Source organism: Coenobita brevimanus, chromosome 48 (genome assembly GCF_032717465.1).
Source record: "Coenobita brevimanus isolate Jiangsu-jjx chromosome 48, ASM3271746v2, whole genome shotgun sequence".
NCBI classification, from domain to species: Eukaryota; Metazoa; Arthropoda; class Malacostraca; order Decapoda; family Coenobitidae; genus Coenobita; species Coenobita brevimanus.
The window spans coordinates 458738-477584 of record NC_137001.1 but is presented as its reverse complement, the minus strand read 5'-3'; the positions used below and the strand labels follow the sequence as shown (position 1 = coordinate 477584).

Sequence of the window (18847 nt, the reverse complement as noted above, 5' to 3'; positions counted from 1 at the left end):
GTTCAATCCGATTGGAGCGCAATAATTATTCACTAAAATACCAGGCGCCAAAATTTGGTTATATGGTTACCACCCAGCGTAGTAAATGGTTTCCTGGTGTACAGGAAGCCATTTGGCTTGTCACTCAGTGTACAGTAGAGTCACCCACAGGCAGAAGGAAGAGGAAAGAACGAAGGAAAGAAAGACAGAAGAGGAAGTGTATAGTTACCCATAGGCAGAAGGACAAGGAAAGAATGAAGTAAAGGAAGACAGAAGAGGATGGAAGGAAAGATTGGATGATGGATGGATGGATATATATATATATATATATATATATATATATATATATATATATATATATATATATATACATTATATGCACCACATACCATCTCTCTACCTGCTCTTGGGAACGCCCGCTGTGCTACACAGTATGGTCTCATTTCACTCCCAGTCAAATATCCAGTATCCCTCCTAGGACCGCTGTCTCGCATCTCCCTTACTCTCAACCCATTCATATCGTGACGACGGTGGAGGGTTGGTGGGGTCCCTCTCCCTGCCTACCCAGCTACCGTGGTGATGATAGGAGGAAAGTGATGGACATATACCTTGTCCTTTGCCCTTCTGCTTCTCTCACGCCCTGCCATGAAGGTGACAGTGGTCTTCACTGCTTTACTCTGGCGAGTGTACTTATTCCTCTCTCAATTAACAGTGACTTGTGACCTACTGCTGTCCTGGTCCCTTGCGACCTACCATGACCCGAGCCCCTCGCTACCTACTATGGATGTGACCACCTGGCGACCTGCCCTGGTCTTGGTCCCTCATGACTTATAATGATCCTGTAATGTTCTGAGCCTGGTCACCTACCATTTTTTTTTTTTTTTAATGCGAGGAAGAAGGAACCAAAGGCCATGAGCCCGCAATAACAGTTCCCTCCAAGAGAAAAACAAAATACAATAGAGAGCCAAATTCAAGATCCGATCATTTTGAGATGCCTGGACACACTGCGTTTGAAAGACTGGAGATCATAGGCAGCAGGAAATACAGACAGAGGGAGACAGTTCCAGAGCTGACCTGTTGCATAAATGAAAGACTGGGAGTAACGGTTAACTCTTGCATTAGAGAGTTGGACAGAAAAGGGATGAGAGTTTGCTGCCAGACGGGTGCTACGCGCCCGTCGTAGAGGTGGAGGAATGCAAGCAGACAGTTCAGAGGAGCAGTGACCATTAAAGTAGCGATAGAAAAGAGATAAAGATGCAACAGTGCGGCGAAGAGACAGAGGTTGAAGGGAGTCAGTAAGAGGAGGAGAGTTAATGAGACGAAAAGACTTTGACTCCACCCTATTGAGAAGAGCTGTATGTGGGGAGCCTCCCCACACATGAGAGTTGTACTCCACACAGGGGCGGGTAAAACCCCTGTATAGAGTCAACAATTGTGCAGGGGTAAAGAAAGAACGGAGTCGGCTTAGCACACCCAATCTCTTGGAAGCAGATTTTACAAGAGATGTAATATGATCTTTCCAAGATAAGTCCCGAGTAAATGAAACCCCAAGCATGTTCAAGGATGATGCAGGATTAAGCTGAATATTATTAAACATTAGTGGGTATACCTGTGGAAGATTTTGTCGAGTTGATAGGTGTAAGAACTGAGTCTTAGATGCATTAAAAACAACCATATTATTTTTACCCCAGTCAGAGATACGAGCCAAGTCAGACATTAGGTGTGCCATAGCCTCATCCCTTGTTTGTTGAAGTAACTGTTGAGATGGGCGTTGCGGGAACAGAATGGAAAGGTGAAGGGTGGAGTCATGAGCGTATGAGTGGATAGGGTTAGATGTACAGCTTAGAAGATCATTGATGAATACAAGGAAGAGAGTTGGTGATAGGACAGAGCCCTGAGGAACACCACTGTTGACAGATCTAGGAGAAGAACGATGGCCGTCTACAACAGCGGCTATAGAACGACCAGAAAGGAAGCTAGCGATGAAGGCACAGATAGAAGGATAGAAACTGTAGGAGGGCAGTTTGGAAATTAAAGATTTATGCCAGACTCGATCGAAAGCCTTTGAGATGTCAAGTGCAATGGCAAAGCTTTCACGAAAGTCCCGAAAGGAGGATGACCAGGAGTCTGAAAGGTAGGTGAGAAGATCGCCAGTGGAGTGTCCCTGACGGAACCCGTACTGACGATCGGAAAGAAGGTTGTGATAGGAAAGATGCTTTAAAATTTTTCTATTGAGAATTGACTCGAAAACTTTTAAAATACAGGACGTTAAAGCAATTGGAAGATAGTTAGAGGGTTGGGAATGGTCACCCTTCTTTGGGACTGGCTGAATGAGAGCAAACTTCCAGCAAGAAAGAAAGGTACAAGTTGACAGACAAAGGCGAAAGAGTTTGCCTAGGCAGGGTGTATGCACAGAAGCACAGTTCTTGAGAACAACAGGAGAGACCCCATCAGGCCCATATGCCTTGTTAGTACTGAGGCCAGTGATTGCAGAAAATACATCAACTGAAGAAATTTTAATGTCAGCCATGAGGAAGTCAGAGGGGGGAAGTGATGGAGGAACAACACCGGAATCGTCTAAGGTGGAATTCGAGGAGAAAGTCTGTGCGAAAAGATCTGCTTTATCAGTAGAAGAAATAGCTACAGAACCATCAGAGTAGAAAAGAGGAGGGAAGGATGATGAGGTTAAGTTGTTAGAAAGATTTTTGGCAAGGTGCCAGACGGAGTGGGAAGAATTCGAGTTGGAGAGTTGAGAGCATTTAGTATGGATGAAATTATTTTTAGTAGAGTGAAGAACAGACTTAGCACGATTCCGGGCAGAAACGTAAAGATTATGTGATTCAGGGGTGGGTTGGCTCCGGTACCTTTTGTAGGCCCTCTCCTTGTTGCGGACAGCATTAGAACAAGCGTGATTAAACCAAGGCTTTCTTGCGTTAGTCAAAGGATATGAGAAAGGAATGTATGCTTCCATGTCCGAGAGAATAACCTCCGTAATGCGCAAGGCACACTCAGATGGCTCCCGGCCATGGAAGCAATAATCATTCCAGGGAAAATCAAAGAAGTACTGCCTGAGGGCCTCCCAGTCCGCGGCTCCAAAATGCCACAGATGACGTTTCCCTGGAGGGTCCACAGGCCGTACCGTAGTGATAGGACAGGTTAAGGTAATAAGGTTGTGATCGGAGGAGCCCAATGGAGAGAAAAGATTAACAGAGTAAGCAGAAGGATTAGTTGTGAGGAAGAGGGCAAGTATGTTGGAGCTCTCTCCAAGGCGGTCAGGGATACGGGTAGGGTGCTGTACAAGCTGCTCTAGGTCATTAAGGATAGAAAAGATGTAGGCTTGTTCACCAGGTGGATCCGTGAAAGGAGAGGAGAGCCAAAGGTGGTGGTGAACATTGAAATCTCCTAGAATGGAGATTTCAGAGAAAGGAGAAATGGATAGAATGTGTTCCATCGTAGAAGTAAGATAGTCGAAGATTTTTGATAGTCAGTAGAATTAGGAGATAAATAAACAGCACAGATATATTTAGTCAGAGAATGACAGGAAAACCAAAGCCAGAGTGTAGAGAATTGAGAAGAATCGAGTTCAGGAACATGAGAGCAAGATAAGTCGTTGTGTATATATACACAACAGCCACTTTTGGCTTTGAAATGAGTATAGAGAAAGTAGGAGGATACAGAAAAAGGTTTGCTGTCAGTTGCCTCAGACAGCTGAGTCTCCGTTAGAAAACGAAGGTGAGGTTTAGAGGAGGAGAGGTGGTGCTCAACAGAGCGAAAGTTAGAGGAAAGGCTGCGAATGTTGCAGAAATGAAGAAGAAGCGAGTCAGACAGTGGTTCCAGGCACCTCGAGTCATCACCGGGAGAGGGGCGGATGGGGGCATTTATGGTCCCCCCCCCCCTGGGGACTCCGAGGCTTGGTGAAGAGACGCCATTTTGGTTGAATTTTAAATAGGAAGTGTAGTGTGTACTGTGCATGTAGTTTGATGTAGATAGGTAGAGAAATTTGTACTGGAGAGCATGCTGGCCTACTCTCTGTGTAACTAAGACACTGAAAAAGTTCAGCAAAGGGGGATGGTCAGGAACTAGTCCTGAGGGCTGATGAAACGGGAGCTCCAGCACTCCCTGTCATCAACTTTCCATCCACCTCGGGAGTACTGCCCTGCTCGACTGGTGCTACAGTCTGGTTACCATGACCGTGGGCCTGGTCACCTACCATGGTCGTGGGCCTGGTCACCTACCATGGTCGTGGGCCTGGTCACCTACCATGGTCGTGGGCCTGGTCACCTACCATGGTCGTGGGCCTGGTCACCTACCATGGTCGTGGGCCTGGTCACCTACCATGGTAGTGTGCCTGGTCACCTACCATGGTCGTGTGCATGGTCGCCTTCCGTAGTCGTGGACCTGGTCACCTACCATGGTAATGGGCCTGGTTACCTCCCATGGCCGTGGGCCTAGTCACCAACCATGATCATATATTTAGTTACCATGGTCGTGGGCCTGGTCACCTACCACGGTCGTGTGCCTGGTCACATACCATGGTCATGGGCCAGGTGACCCACTATAGTCCTGCCAATTGCTACCTACCATGGTCGTGGGGGTGGTCACGTACCGTGGCGATGGTGGCGGGCAGGTGGCGGTGGTCCTCCTCGACGACGGTGACCTCTGGCCGCGGGTGGAGGAAGTATGGCGGGTTGTCGTTGACGTCGGCCACCCTCACCTGCACCAGCGTGGTGGCGCCGCCGCCCCCACCCTCACCCCACACCACAAGCTCATGCTGACACAGGGACCAGAAAATGTCAATATTAGTCATCGCAGTTCTCAACGGTTCTCTCAGTGTTACCGACGCCTTTGCATTTATCTTCCGGTACAGCTTCATCATTGCAATTTACCTTTTAGGCAGTCGCGATGAATAGATGCCTGCATATCCACTACGAGTCTGCATTACTTTCGTTAGTCCTATTTTGACCCTTCCCACACGCCACTGATTGTCTCCCACAAGTTCCATATCACGTTTTCTTTGTCATGCTAAGTTGGTGCAGAGTCACAGTGAAACTAACAAGTCGTCCCCACAGCCACACACTGCACGTTTTACTCCCCCTATCTCCCTCTCACATTACCTATCGATGTATCACAGTGCCACATCTTGACTGTCACTGGCACAGCTTTAATATAACCCTCTGAGCATCCCATTTCCCTGTATTGCACTGGGACTGCATTCGAATATGAAAATCCAGTCCGGGTGCAGCCAGGCCCTCACATTACAGCATAATCAAACCTTGCTACCACACTCTGTCACGCACTCACATACGCCCCGTGAATATTTGAAAGGAGAAATTGCTTGTCACACTGTGCAGTAAGTATCGCATGTATACCTAACCCCATCGATCAAATGTTTATTGCGACTGTTTCCAAACGATCTTCACTAGTTTCGGATAATACCCTTAGGGATGAAGGGGTTAATGAAATTACAACTAAATCTCCAGTTAAAAATTCACCGATTATGTCATGTATATGCCTTATTGTATAGCTAGTTGTATGATGCATATGTAGGAATGCACTTTATATCTCTTAGGAAATAGGTTGTGGCTAAGTCAGGATTGTTTCTAGCTCTGCCCTACACCAGCAGCAGCTTAGATTTTTGTTTATATCTTTACTGAAACACATAATGAGAGAGAGAGAGAGAGAGAGAGAGAGAGAGAGAGAGAGAGAGAGAGAGAGAGAGAGAGAGAGAGAGAGAGAGATTCTATAACTTTGTCTCACAGGTGTTTCAAGTCAGAAACACCTGTGAGACAAAGTTATCAGGTACAAGCATCGGGTACATGTAGGTCAGTAAATGGCGCTCCTCTAGTAATTCGTCTGGATGTACTTTACGTGTTGTGGTTCGGTCTGCTGGTGTTGGCATGGCAGTGGAAGCGGGAAATGAGTAAATGATACAGGGTGGACATTCATAACGCTGACTGAGCCGTCCCAGTAACACACAAGAAGTCGCCCGGCGGAGTGGAAGAGAGCATTATTTTTCACCACTTTAATTCAATATTTTTAATTTCATTTTTGTCACCTTCAGAAAAGTATATACCTGCTTTGGGCAGACGTGTGGAGAAGGTGTGGATTTGGAGATTTCGTAACACTTCTTCCTTAGCAATTTATCTGCTATATCCTAGTGTGCATGATTGATTCAGACTGTGTCGACATAATAAATGAAACAGAAAACAAACATTAAGGTGTAATAGGAAGAATAAATCGCTTAGGGAGAGATTATACGACACATGTGCAGCTTCGAATACGACACTATATCTATCCCTCCAAAATTCCCTCCAAACTTAATTGTCTAGATATAAGAAGAATAACTAGAAGAATTTGTGCCCCTTCTCATCGTGGTATATGATGAGATTAAATAGAATTTGATGCCCTTCTCACCGTGGAATGTGTTGAGAAAGAGTATAAGAATCTGTGCCCCTTTTCACAGTGGTATGTGTTGAGAATAAATTGAAGAATTTGATCCCCTTCTCACCGCAGTATGTGTTGAGATTAAGTAGAAGAATCTGATCCCCTTCTCACTGTCGTATGTGTTGAGAATAAGTATATGTAAGAATCTGATGCCCTTCTCACTGTGGTATGTATTGAGAATAACTATAAGAATCTGATGCCCTTCTCACCGTGGTATGTATTGAGAATAAGTATAAGAATCTGATGCCCTTCTCACCGTGGTATGTGTTGGGAATAAGTACAGTTCAAGAATCTGCTGCCCTTCTCACCGTGGTGTGTGTTTCGTGGTCGAGGGCTGCGGCGAGGGTGATGATGCCGGTGTGCTGGTCGATGGTGAAGAGGCCGTCCCTGTTGCCGCCCGTGATGCTGTACCGCACCGCCGCACCTGCCACACACACACACATTAATACTCCACTACACACTTAACAATGCACCAAGGTGGCTGATTTTTCTTGGTTTATTTGTGCTATTTTCAGACGATTTTATTCAGCTCTGGAGAAACTTTTACGAATTGGAGAGGGTAGGGTCTGTAATTACACCTAGGCTCGTATTCTCGTCGGTTATGGAAGTTCCCTAACACCTTTTCCTACGCGAATTATTTTGCTTGTTACGCCTTGCCGTCCTCTGCCTTGTTACTTAAATCATTCTAATATCACCATAACCAGCCGTATCCAAAAATAAATCGGTAAGGAAGAGGTGTTAGGGAGCCTCCTTACCCAACGGGAATAAGGTCTTCAATGATACACGAAGATGGTAGTTTTATTCTTCGTTTATTTTTGCTATCTTCAGACGAGTTTATTTAACTCAGGAGAAACTTTTTCCGAACTGGAGAGGTTTGGGTCTTTAGTTACATCTAGGCCAGTACTGTCATTGGTTAAAGAGGCTTCCCAACATCTGTTCCTAAGAGATTTATTTTGCTTATTACACCTAGCTCCCCTGTTGTGTGTTATGTAAGTCCATCTAACAACGACATACTCTGGAAAAATAACGTAACAAAAGTATTTTAACCAGCCATATCCAAAAATAAATCGCTAAGGAAGAAGCGTTAGTGAGTCTCCTTACCCGACGAAAGTACAGGTCTTACACTACGGAGGGTCTGCCAGAAGCTGAATAAAATCGTCTGGAGGCAACAAGAATAAGTTAATCAAACACGTGATGGGAGTGTTGGTTGATGCCCCTGTTGTCTTCCGTGATCCTGTAAGCTCCCGCATCGTTGAAACTACTGAGGCATATCATTTCAACCCTTTCACTCCGAGAACCTTGTCATTTTACCTTCGCTACTACCAGACGATATAATTCAGTCTTCAGGGAGAGCTTATGTGGTTAAGGAGAGTGAAGGATACAGTTAACCCCTCCACGTCCAGAAGTCTAAGTCTAAATAAAATAATTTGGAATAATGAGAATGAAATACAGAATGGGTCACGCGATTCACGAGGTTATTTATCCTCCCAAAAACTACACGCTACAACGAGTCTTTATTCTCAGACTCACAGAGAAACTTTACTCTTTATTATCCCTTCCTGGCAGTCAAGTGTGACGTAAGTGCATCACCTTAAACCTCATTCATATATTAATGCCCAGATACCTTAACCTCACACAGCGCTATTAATTTTCAGTCTATGCACAGTTTTTTCCTTTTTCATCTCAGATAAGTTCCAAACTGATACTAAGTCATGTGGAAATCAACATACAATATATACTCTAAATCATGACAAAAACTTTTCCTTTGTAAATAATCATGACCAGTTTTCCTCTCTCGTTACCCCTCTCCCTCTGCCCTACCATTACCATCACTCCACTTTACCTAAGGGGATCTAGTACCATATTCACTTTTCAACCTTCAATCGCCACTGTCACCGCACCAGTTATATTATGCATTTGCAAATAAATTGGGGTACACTTTTTCATCAATATATCCTTGGAGTGATGTATCTATCAACGCACCTACCTTCCTACCTACCATATCTATCTGCCTGTCTATCTAGATACTCGCTGATAGGCAGACAGACGGCGATAGATAAAGACAGATATAGACATTTTCACACACACACACACACACACACACACACACACACACACACACACACACACACACACACTAGAGAGAGAGAGAGAGAGAGAGAGAGAGAGAGAGAGAGAGAGAGAGAGAGAGAGAGAGAGAGAGAGAGAGAGAGAAACAATTACAGTGTCTGCGCTTTATCTTAAAGAGGTAAAAGCAGTTAGTCTAAATATAATTCTAACTGACCATTTACGAATTTTTGGCAAATATACTGCTACTGCTACTACTACTACTACTACTACTACTAATAATAATAATAATAATATTATTATTATTATTATTATTAACAAAAATAAACCGTTTATCACTTCACTCCAGTAACGTACTCTCCACTTCACTGTAGCTATTTAGTCGATTTTATTAATCTTGGAGACATACACCTGCAGGTGTTCCGTACAGCCTTCAATAACCCTTATATTAATCACGACTCTTCCCAAGCACAATAAAAGCGTCAGTAGGAAGCAAGAATTAATCAAGGAAACTGGCTAAATTTGGCGGGGTCCTGAGAATGGACGGTGAGAAAAAGGCTGTATTTTCGTGCGATTAGGAAGCTTACTAACACGCTCTTCCATACCGGTTTATTTCTTATCCTAATCCGTTACTATATTCTTGAGTTATATTCATACAATCTAGGTCGACAACAGAAAGAATGCTGAAGTAAAAAGGAGGATACTAATGGGTGGTTTCGAAAATAAATCTCTAAGGTAGAGGTGCTATGGGGAGCTTCCTTGCCCGACGAGAATAAGGGCCCAAACGAGACGGATCCGGGTCTCAAGTGATAAATTCGAGTTACCTTGCATGCCTAACTTCCTTCTATACTCCTTTTACCTTAACTTGGCCCAGATTTATATCCTTCTGCATCCTATTTCATGTACCTCAGTGACAGACAATACCATGGCTCCATATACCTTCCATTCCTCTTCTTCATGACTAGCATCGGAAGCTCGTGTTTATTTTATTTTATTTTTTTTTCGACTCGGTATTCAAGATGGAGATGGCTTCCAAGTTAGAAGGTCAGTGACAGGATAAGCCAATGCCGAGGCTGCACATCCTTTCCATATCGCTTCTTCGTGACTAGCATCGTAATCTCGTGTTTATCTGTCTTTGCGACCTATACTCCATTTTTTTTTTTTTTTAATCGAGGCGAAGATGCAGTTGACAGGTTGGTGATGACTGGCTGAATGCAACATTATTTCATAATCTCTTTGCTCGTTAGCATTATTAATTGACAACATACATCTGAGGGAGCAATTCGGACATGTTCCTTTCAGCCAGTCATCACCAACCTGTCAAGTGCATCTTCACCTCAATAAAAAAGAAAAAAAAAAACTGAGTATAGTATTCAAGATGGAGATGGCAATTTTGGGCCACGTAAGAACCTCAAATATAGGATTAGATAATACTGTAGCTCCACATCCTTTCCTTATCGTTTCTTCGTGACTACCATCATTATCTGTGACTCAGTATTCAGGACAGAGAGATGGCATTTTTGGCCAAGTTAGTGTAAATACGGTAAAACATAGCCAATCGCTGTAGAGGGTTGAAGTCTTTTCACTGTCGTATATACACTTTTGTATTTCATAAGGGCTAACTACACAAGGTTTTCGTTAGCTGAGAGTAATCTTAGTTTTTTAAGTTTTCGAAATCAATCTCTAGGAACCGTTTCTCTTCCGCTGGTACACCAAGAATTTTGTTTAGGCTGTTATCTTTTTTCAAAACTGCACCCAAGAATTACATCTAGTTTATTAAAAATTTCACAGTACATCTCGAGGAACAGTTTCTCTTCTGCTGGTACACCAAGAATTTTATGTAGGCTGTTAAATTTCTTAAATTCTTCATCAAATAACCCTCTCTGCTAATGGTACACCCACGAATTTTACTGAGGCTGATAGATATTTCAAAATCTACATCGAGGATCGTTTCTGTGCTACTGGTACACCCAAGAATGGCAGTCACGGTTTTCAAAGTTTATCTCAAGGAACTGTTTCTCTGCTTTTATACTCCTTTTACCTTAATTTGGCCCAGATTTTCGTCCTGTTGCCAATTATTTCACGTAGCTCGGCGACAGAATAAGATAATGCTACAGTCCTACACCTTTTCCACAGCACTTCACCATGACTAGCATCATAATCTAGTGCTAATCTGTTTCTACAACTGGCCATTCAAGACGGAGGGACGGCAGTTTTAGGCCAAGTTAGAGTAGAAAGGGCACAGTACACCTAAGAATGTTGTCAAGACCAACATCTTACAATTTCCTTCAACTGTCAAAAATTCCCAGTAGTCAGTGCTATTTTCTTAAGCTGGGGTGACGTTCTCTGGCTCGAAAAGTATGTCCAAAGATAAAATTGAAAACTTCCGTAACAAGGGCGGCACCTGTTGTTATATCAAATCCCAATATGCAGTTGACACCATTTTAAACTTCACGTCACACAGTTTTTATCACTCGTTGTATAAACTAAATTGTCAAAAAATTACCAATTACATCTGTGTAGTTTATCGCTCCCCCAATGCTTTTTCTGAACCCAGCATATTTGATTCCATTTCCACACAGTTGAGTAACCTTCATCTTGCCCTTAACACCGAAATTACCATCTTGGGTGATTTTAACATACATAATGTTGAATGGTTATTCCACTCTGCCAGGACTGAGGATGCTGGTCTAGAGTGCGAGCTGTTTGCAGAATCGTTTAATCTCACGTAACTGGTAAAGCAACCAACCAGAATACCAGATAATCCTGACCATAATGCCCCTCTTTTGGATCTGTTCCTGACAAATAATCCAGATCAGTACAAGAGAGAAGTATTGTCTCCACTTGGATCCTCTGACCACAATCTCATCAAAGCCTCATTAGTTAGCCCCCCCAGACCTCCCCATTCTGAACCTATCAGGGTGACCAGATGGCACTTTGATAGGGCAAACTGGGATGAATTTAGAATTTATCTTGCTGACATTCCATGGCAGTCTTTCTTCTCTAGTGATGTCAATTCAATCCAGTCCCACATCTGCGATTAAATACTAGCTGGTATGGATTTATTCATATCAAGTCAACAGTTCACTAAAAGATCGAACTCTCCAAAATGGTTTGATAGTAACTATGCCAGAGCAACAGCTTAAAAGTCATCAGCATATAACTATTACTTGAAATAAAAAACATCTGAATCACTCTCTCAATTTAAAATTGCTAGAAACCATTCAAAAGCTATAATAAATCTTGCTAAATCAAACTTTCTTCAAAACCAAGCATCAAAACTACTTAACAACCCTAATGACAATAGAATATTCTGGTCAACTCTCAATTCTTTCAATAATAACTTTAACAAGTCATCATCCATTCCCCCACTAAAATCTTCACATGGCAACATTACAGATGACCCGGTGGGAAAGCAGATATCTTTGCCAGTATATTTGCCAGAAATTCTACCTTAAAGGAAACCAGCCAGAATGTCCCAGCACTAGAACTTGACTCTCCTGACATTGTTCTACTTAAAATACAGACAAGGTACGTGAAATCCATCCTAGACAATTTACCTACCAACAAAGCTCCAGGCCCAGATGGAATTCCGCCAATTGTTTTGAAAAAGTGTTCCCCAGAACTTGCCTCTGTTCTTGCAAAATTATTTAGACAATGCATACGTACTACTTTATTCCCTAATTCATGGAAAGAAGCCAATATCCACCCAAATCTAAAGAAAGGAAGTTCCTCTGAGCCCTCTGATTACAGACCAATAGCTGTCACATCTCTTGGTAAGGTATTTGAAACTGTAATTAATAAGCAAATAGTTAACATCTTGAATCCAACAACTTAATTAGTGATAGACAATATGGTTTTCGCCAAGAAAGATACACCATTGACATTCTCAATCTCCTGACTCATACCATCCATCAATCAGTTGACCTACATGGTGAAACTCATGTTGTAGTCCTGGATATTTCTAAACCTTTTGACAGAGTGTGGCACAGTTCCTGTTGTCCAAACTCCCTTGCTATGGACCAAACTCTTTTGTTCCTTTGATTTCCTCATATCTCAGCAATAGAAAAATAAGAGTAAAAGTAGATGATATATATTCCACTTTCCACTCAGTTAATGCCGCCGTGCTGCAGGGATCAGTTCTGGCACCAACCCTGTTCCTCGTTCATATTAATGATGTCTTATCTGTCACCCACAATCCCATCCATTCATATGCAGATGACTCAACACTTCATAGTTCATTCACACTCAGACATTCATTTACAAAGTCCGATATCTCTAACTCTCAACTCAGTACAGCCATCTCTTTAAATCAAGACTTATCCACGATCAGTGAATGGGGACAAAATAACCTTGTCTCATTTAATGCTAGTAAAACTAAATATATACAATTTACTAATAGACAGGTTATTGCCATAATCGTATATTACCTCCAATGCTACAAATATTCCCATTTCCAAAAGTATTGAAATTCTCGGTGTCTCGCTTAACAATGCCCTCAGCTGGACCTCTCATGTTAGATCACTTGCTAAAACCACCTCAAAGAAACTTAGGTTATTGTACAGAGTCCGTATCTTCTTCACTGACGAGCAGTTAGTTATAATTTATAAGAGTCATGTGTGCTCTCAGCTTGAATACTGCTCACCCTTGTGGAGTGGATGTGGAGAGGTTGCATTAAAACAAGTAGACAGAATTCAGAACAAAGCTGTTAGAATTATTAATAACCCTGCTATTACTAATAAACTACCTCCCCTACAAGTAAGAAGGAATGTTGCCTCCCTTGCGTTATTTTACAGATATTTCTATAGCAAATGCTCAGACGAAGTTGTGTCCATGGTGCCACCTCTCCATGCCTTCCCTCGTGCTACACGGGCAGCTGGTAGCACTCATGACTGGAATGTCACTCAGCCATACTGCAGAACATCTGCCTATCAGAATTCTTTCATTCCCAGAACTGCATCTCTCTGGAACTCGCTTCCCCAGAGTTGTTTCCCTCCAAACTTCAACCTACTGCTGTTCAAATCTAACTGTTACAGATATTTTATGAACAGAGGACACCAGTAATCTGGTGCATGGATTTGTTTGTTTGTTTTTTTATTCATTTGTTTTTCCTTCCTCTGTTGTTATAAAAAAAAAAAAGAGTCAAGAGAAAAATACGTCATTGAACTACAGTGTTTAAGAGGCACATGAACATATCTACGATGTGCTGAGACTTGGACTTGTTTTTCCAGGAGGGACGAGGAAGAGGGGGAGAACCAAGTCTTCCCATGTCCCACGTTCCTCCTATAAAAACCAAATTTAAGTTGCGAGAGAGAGATTATCGTAGGTTCTATCTACATTAGGCAGGATGAACAAGGAAAGACCAGTGTATAATATCCCCATACCTCTAGGTCTTCAAGCAGTTGCACAGCTAAGTTTCGACAGGGATTCGATCGTATATATGTTCTGGTTTCCCACCCCTGGCTTTCCACTGGCTCACTACCTCTCCACAAAGGGCAATGTTTTATAAACCCTCCTAACCATAAGATTTTTACAGATTTGTCTGTTTGTGCCTTTGCCGTCATTAACTTACATATAAAATTTTTCAGTCAAATCTGAGTTGACATTAAGGTAAAAAAAAAAAAGAAAACGAAAAACAACAGTGAATATTAAAGCAAAAATAAAAAAAAAATCAAACTTAATTGTACAGTTAATATTAAAGTAAAAAATAAATTAAAAGGAAACTACCTGTAATAATAGGTAATTATAGAAAAAAAAAAAGAATTTCTCTGCACAGAGAATACTGAATTTAAAGAAAAGGCAAAAAAGGATGCTATCTGTAATAATATGTGACTACCATGGAGGAGTAAAAATGTATTCATTTGTAACTATCAAAAATTACGGAAAAAAAATATCTGGCCAGCAAATGTTAAAAAAAAAAAAGAACATTGTAATACTATTTAGCCATCACGGAGAGAACAAAAACGATGAAGGAAACTATCTGTAATAACTTGCAAATCAAAAATATGAAAAACGAAACTTACCTATACAGCGAATATTAATGTAAAAAAAATAAAAACGAAAAAGGAAACTGTTTGTAATGATATATAACTATCACGAAGACTACAACAACGATAAAAGAAACTTATACTTATGTAACCTTCACGAAGATTAAAAACATTAACAACACGAAAACTACCTGTAACAATACATACCTAATAATATGTAACTATTCTGGACGAAAAAAAGGAACTCTTCAAAATATGTGACTATCATGGAGACAAAATATATCACGGACAAAAAAGAAGAAAAAAAACTTGTTGTAATAATATGTTAACTATCATGGAAATTTTTAAAAAGAAAGAAAACAAAACAAAAAGGGAACTATTCATAATACATGACTATCATGGAGGAAAAAACAAAACTGTCTGTAATGATACGTAACTATCGTGGTGGTTATCTTATCCTGCGAATTGTTCAGGATCCATTATGAACACAAGTCCGGCTCTTCTCGCGCAGTTCAAGCTGGACTATTACACTATAGTCCTTTCACATCAACCTGGTCCAGATTATTGTCTCTGTAGATTATTTCAGGTAGCTCAATGGCTGAAAAAACAATGATACGGCTTTTCATACTTTTCATAGCAATTCATCGTGACTAGCATCGTACTCTGATATTAATCTGTTGCTACAGCTCAACAATAAAGATATTCAAATGGTAGTTTTAGCCCGAATTAGAATAAAAAGGTATAATTATGTCCAGCTTGCCGCTTCATCGCCGCCTATCTCCAGGATGTGGCTGAAGGCAATTTGAGGAGAACTCTGTGTCGAATAGGCTACACAGGTAGTTTGGCCAGAACAATGGGATGAAATTCTCGGCTCCATCACATCTAGGTGTCAAAGCGAAATGGCCGAGACACGGGATAAGCAGAAGTACTTTTTGATCATTCTAGTCCTTGGTACAGATGCAATATTTCCGCAGCAGAATTAAAAAGTTAACTCTCATTATTGTTCGCTAGAAATTATAAGGGGCATGAACGCTGACTAATTTCTTTTAACTCCAGGAAATTAAGTGATTCAGTAAATCCTTTTCTTCCCTTCCACAACAGTGATAACCAAAAAGCCCTTAGAGAGCGCATACCTCCGCAAACGCCAGTCGTATTTAAAACTTGTGGCTGGAATTCCTCTTTACTACCAGACGAATAACCAGTCAATTAATTCCACGGTTTTAGTGTTTCCTATTAATGAAATGCATCGATTACCTACCTCCGCTGATGCCAATGAAATTTATATATGATTTATTCCTGCATCCATATCCCGATCCACCTCAACATCTAACTCATCCTTGAACCACTGCCCACATATCCACCAAATTTAATTGAAATCCGAGAGCAACTTTTTGTACACAGACAGACGCGGATGAATACATAACCTCCTCCAACTTCATTGGCGGAGGTAATAAACTGTTCACATGTAAAATTACTGGATTTCTGTGTTAAGATCTTGGAGGTCCAACATCACAAAGTACTTATATTTCCTTTTGAGAAGCCATAACTCTGACCACATTATAAACATATTTTATTATTTACTTGATATTCTGAACCCCTGAACCTGTTGTGCTTTTCCTTAAACCCCTTGAGCCCGGGCGTTTCACCACCTGTACTCCACTCCCGCACCAGCTGTGAGAACGGCCGCGCTTGTCGATTTGAAGGGCTAACTCGCTCAAACTTAGCGACTCACACACCCCGCTCCAAATTGTTTGTCTGTTAGTGTGTTTATATATCTATTGATCTGCATTAATTTTCCTCATACAATAAATGCATTATCCCACTGGCGTGAGGTAACATCACAAGGATATAAACGAAAAGCAACATTTGCTGTATATATCTTCACAGTGCCGTGAATACTGAAGAATGAAAATTATACCCACATACTGAGTAATGTGTACATTCATGCACTAGTGCCGTAAAAAGTGCTTCACACCAGCCAGCTAAATAATTTTCATCTCTCTCTCTCTCCCTCTCTCTCTCTCTCTCTCTCTCTCTCTCTCTCCACATACTGAGTAACGTGTACATTCATGCGCTAGTGTCATAAAAAGTGCCAGCTAAATAATTTTCATCTCTCTCTCTCGTATTGAAATGAAGAATGAAGAAAATAATGCACTAGGAGAGAGAGAGAGAGAGAGAGAGAGAGAGAGAGAGAGAGAGAGAGAGAGAGAGAGAGAGAGAGAGAGAGAGTTATCCTACTGAAATGAAGAATGAAGCAACTACTGCAATAGGAGAGAGAGAGAGAGAGAGAGAGAGCAGCAATAAGTATATTTTCAAGTAACGGACCTAAAGCTTTGTAGTGCACCTGGGCTCATCCAAAATGTCGTCACTCCTCCCCCAAAATGAGGTGAGGTGAATGAGACAAAGGAGTGAGGTCAAGTGCTCGAGTACTGTCACAAGCTGCACTTCACCATGGCAACTTCTAAAGATGTTACAGAATTCGAGGCTGAAGGTTTTTCTTCTGTGATACTTAGTGAGACTGAAGTCAAAGTGCCTCAGTACTAACAAGGCATACGGGCCTGATGGGGTCCCTCCTGTTGTTCTCAAGAACTGTGCTTCTGTGCTTACACCCTGCCTAGGCAAACTCTTTCGCCTTTGTCTGTCAACTTGTACCTTTCCTTCTTGCTGGAAGTTTGCTCTCATTCAGCCAGTCCCAAAGAAGGGTGACCATTCCCAACCCTCCAACTATCGTCCAATTGCTTTAACGTCATGTATTTCAAAAGTTTTCGAGTCAATTCTCAATAGAAAAATTTTAAGGCATCTTTCCTATCACAACCTTCTTTCCGATCGTCAGTACGGGTTCCGTCAGGGGCGCTCCACTGGCGATCTTCTCACCTACCTTTCAGACTCCTGGTCATCCTCCTTTCGGGACTTTCGTGAAAGCTTTGCCATTGCACTTGACATCTCAAAGGCTTTCGATCGAGTCTGGCATAAATCTTTAATTTCCAAACTGCCCTCCTACGGTTTCTATCCTTCTATCTGTGCCTTCATCGCTAGCTTCCTTTCTGGTCGTTCTATAGCCACTGTTGTAGTCGGCCATCGTTCTTCTCCTAGATCTATCAACAGTGGTGTTCCTTAGGGCTCTATCCTATCACCAACTCTCTTCCTTTTATTCAGCAATGATCTTCTAAGCTGTACATCTAACCCTATCCACTCATACGCTGATGACTCCACCCTTCACCTTTCCATTCAGTTCCCGCAACGCCCATCTCAACAGTTACTCCAACAAACAAGGGATGAGGCTATGGCACACCTAATGTCTGACTTGGCTCGTATCTCTGACTGGGGTAAAAATAATATGGTTGTTTTTAATGCATCTAAGACTCAGTTCTTACACCTATCAACCCGACAAAATCTTCCACAGGTATACCCACTAATGTTTAATAATATTCAGCTTAATCCTGCATCATCCTTGAACATGCTTGGGGTTTCATTTACTCGGGACTTATCTTGGAAAGATCATATTACATCTCTTGTAAATTCTGCTTCCAAGAGATTGGGTGTGCTAAGCCGACTCCGCTCTTTCTTTACCCCTGCACAATTCTTGACTCTATACAGGGATTTTATCCACCCCTGTGTGGAGTACAACTCTCATGTGTGGGGAGGCTCCCCACATACAGCTCTTCTCAATAGGGTGGAGTCAAAGGCTTTTCGTCTCATTAACTCTCCTCCTCTTGCTGACTCCCTTCAACCTCTGTCTCTTCGCCGCACTGTTGCATCTTTATCTCTTTTCTATCGCTACTTTAATGGTCACTGCTCCTCTGAACTGTCTGCTTGCATTCCTCCATCTCTACGACGGGCGCATAGCACCCGTCTGGCAGCAAACTCTCATCCCTTTTCTGTCCAACCCTCTAATGCAAGAGTTAACCATTACTCCCAGTCTTTCATTTATGCAACAGGTCAGCTCTGGAACTGTCTCCCTCTGTCTGTATTTCCGGCTGCCTATGATCTCCAGTCTTTCAAACGCAGTGTGTCCAGGCATCTCAAAATGATCGGATCTTGAATTTGGCTCTCTATTGTATTTTGTTTTTCTCTTGGAGGGAACTGTTACTGCGGGCTCATGACCTTTGGTTCCTTCTTCCTCGCATAAAAAAAAAAAATCCTGAGGCTGTCAATACACTTCAGTCTATCCTGAGGTTGTCAATACACTTCAGTCTATCCTGAGGTTGTCAATACACTTCAGTCTATCCTGAGGTTGTCAATACACTTCAGTCTATCCTGAGGCTGTCACTACACTTCAGTCTATCCTGAGGCTGTCACTACACTTCAGTCTATCCTGAGGCTGTCATAAACCTCACTATTTCCTCCCCTGGGGCCCGGGCAGGTCTCAC

The 18847-nt window shown here is 42.0% G+C and overlaps 1 protein-coding gene across 1 annotated transcript in view; it reads right to left on the bottom strand.

Annotated features, from left to right (window-relative positions):
- LOC145399244 (putative neural-cadherin 2) overlaps positions 1 to 18847 on the bottom strand; it is a 135049-nt gene that overhangs the window by 82056 nt on the left and 34146 nt on the right. The window contains exons 3-4 of the mRNA XM_080271932.1: positions 6732 to 6847; positions 4586 to 4750 (exon numbers count right to left, since the gene is read on the bottom strand). Coding sequence (XP_080128058.1) covers positions 4586 to 4750; positions 6732 to 6847 — 281 coding nt within the window. The remainder of the gene's footprint in view (positions 1 to 4585; positions 4751 to 6731; positions 6848 to 18847) is intronic.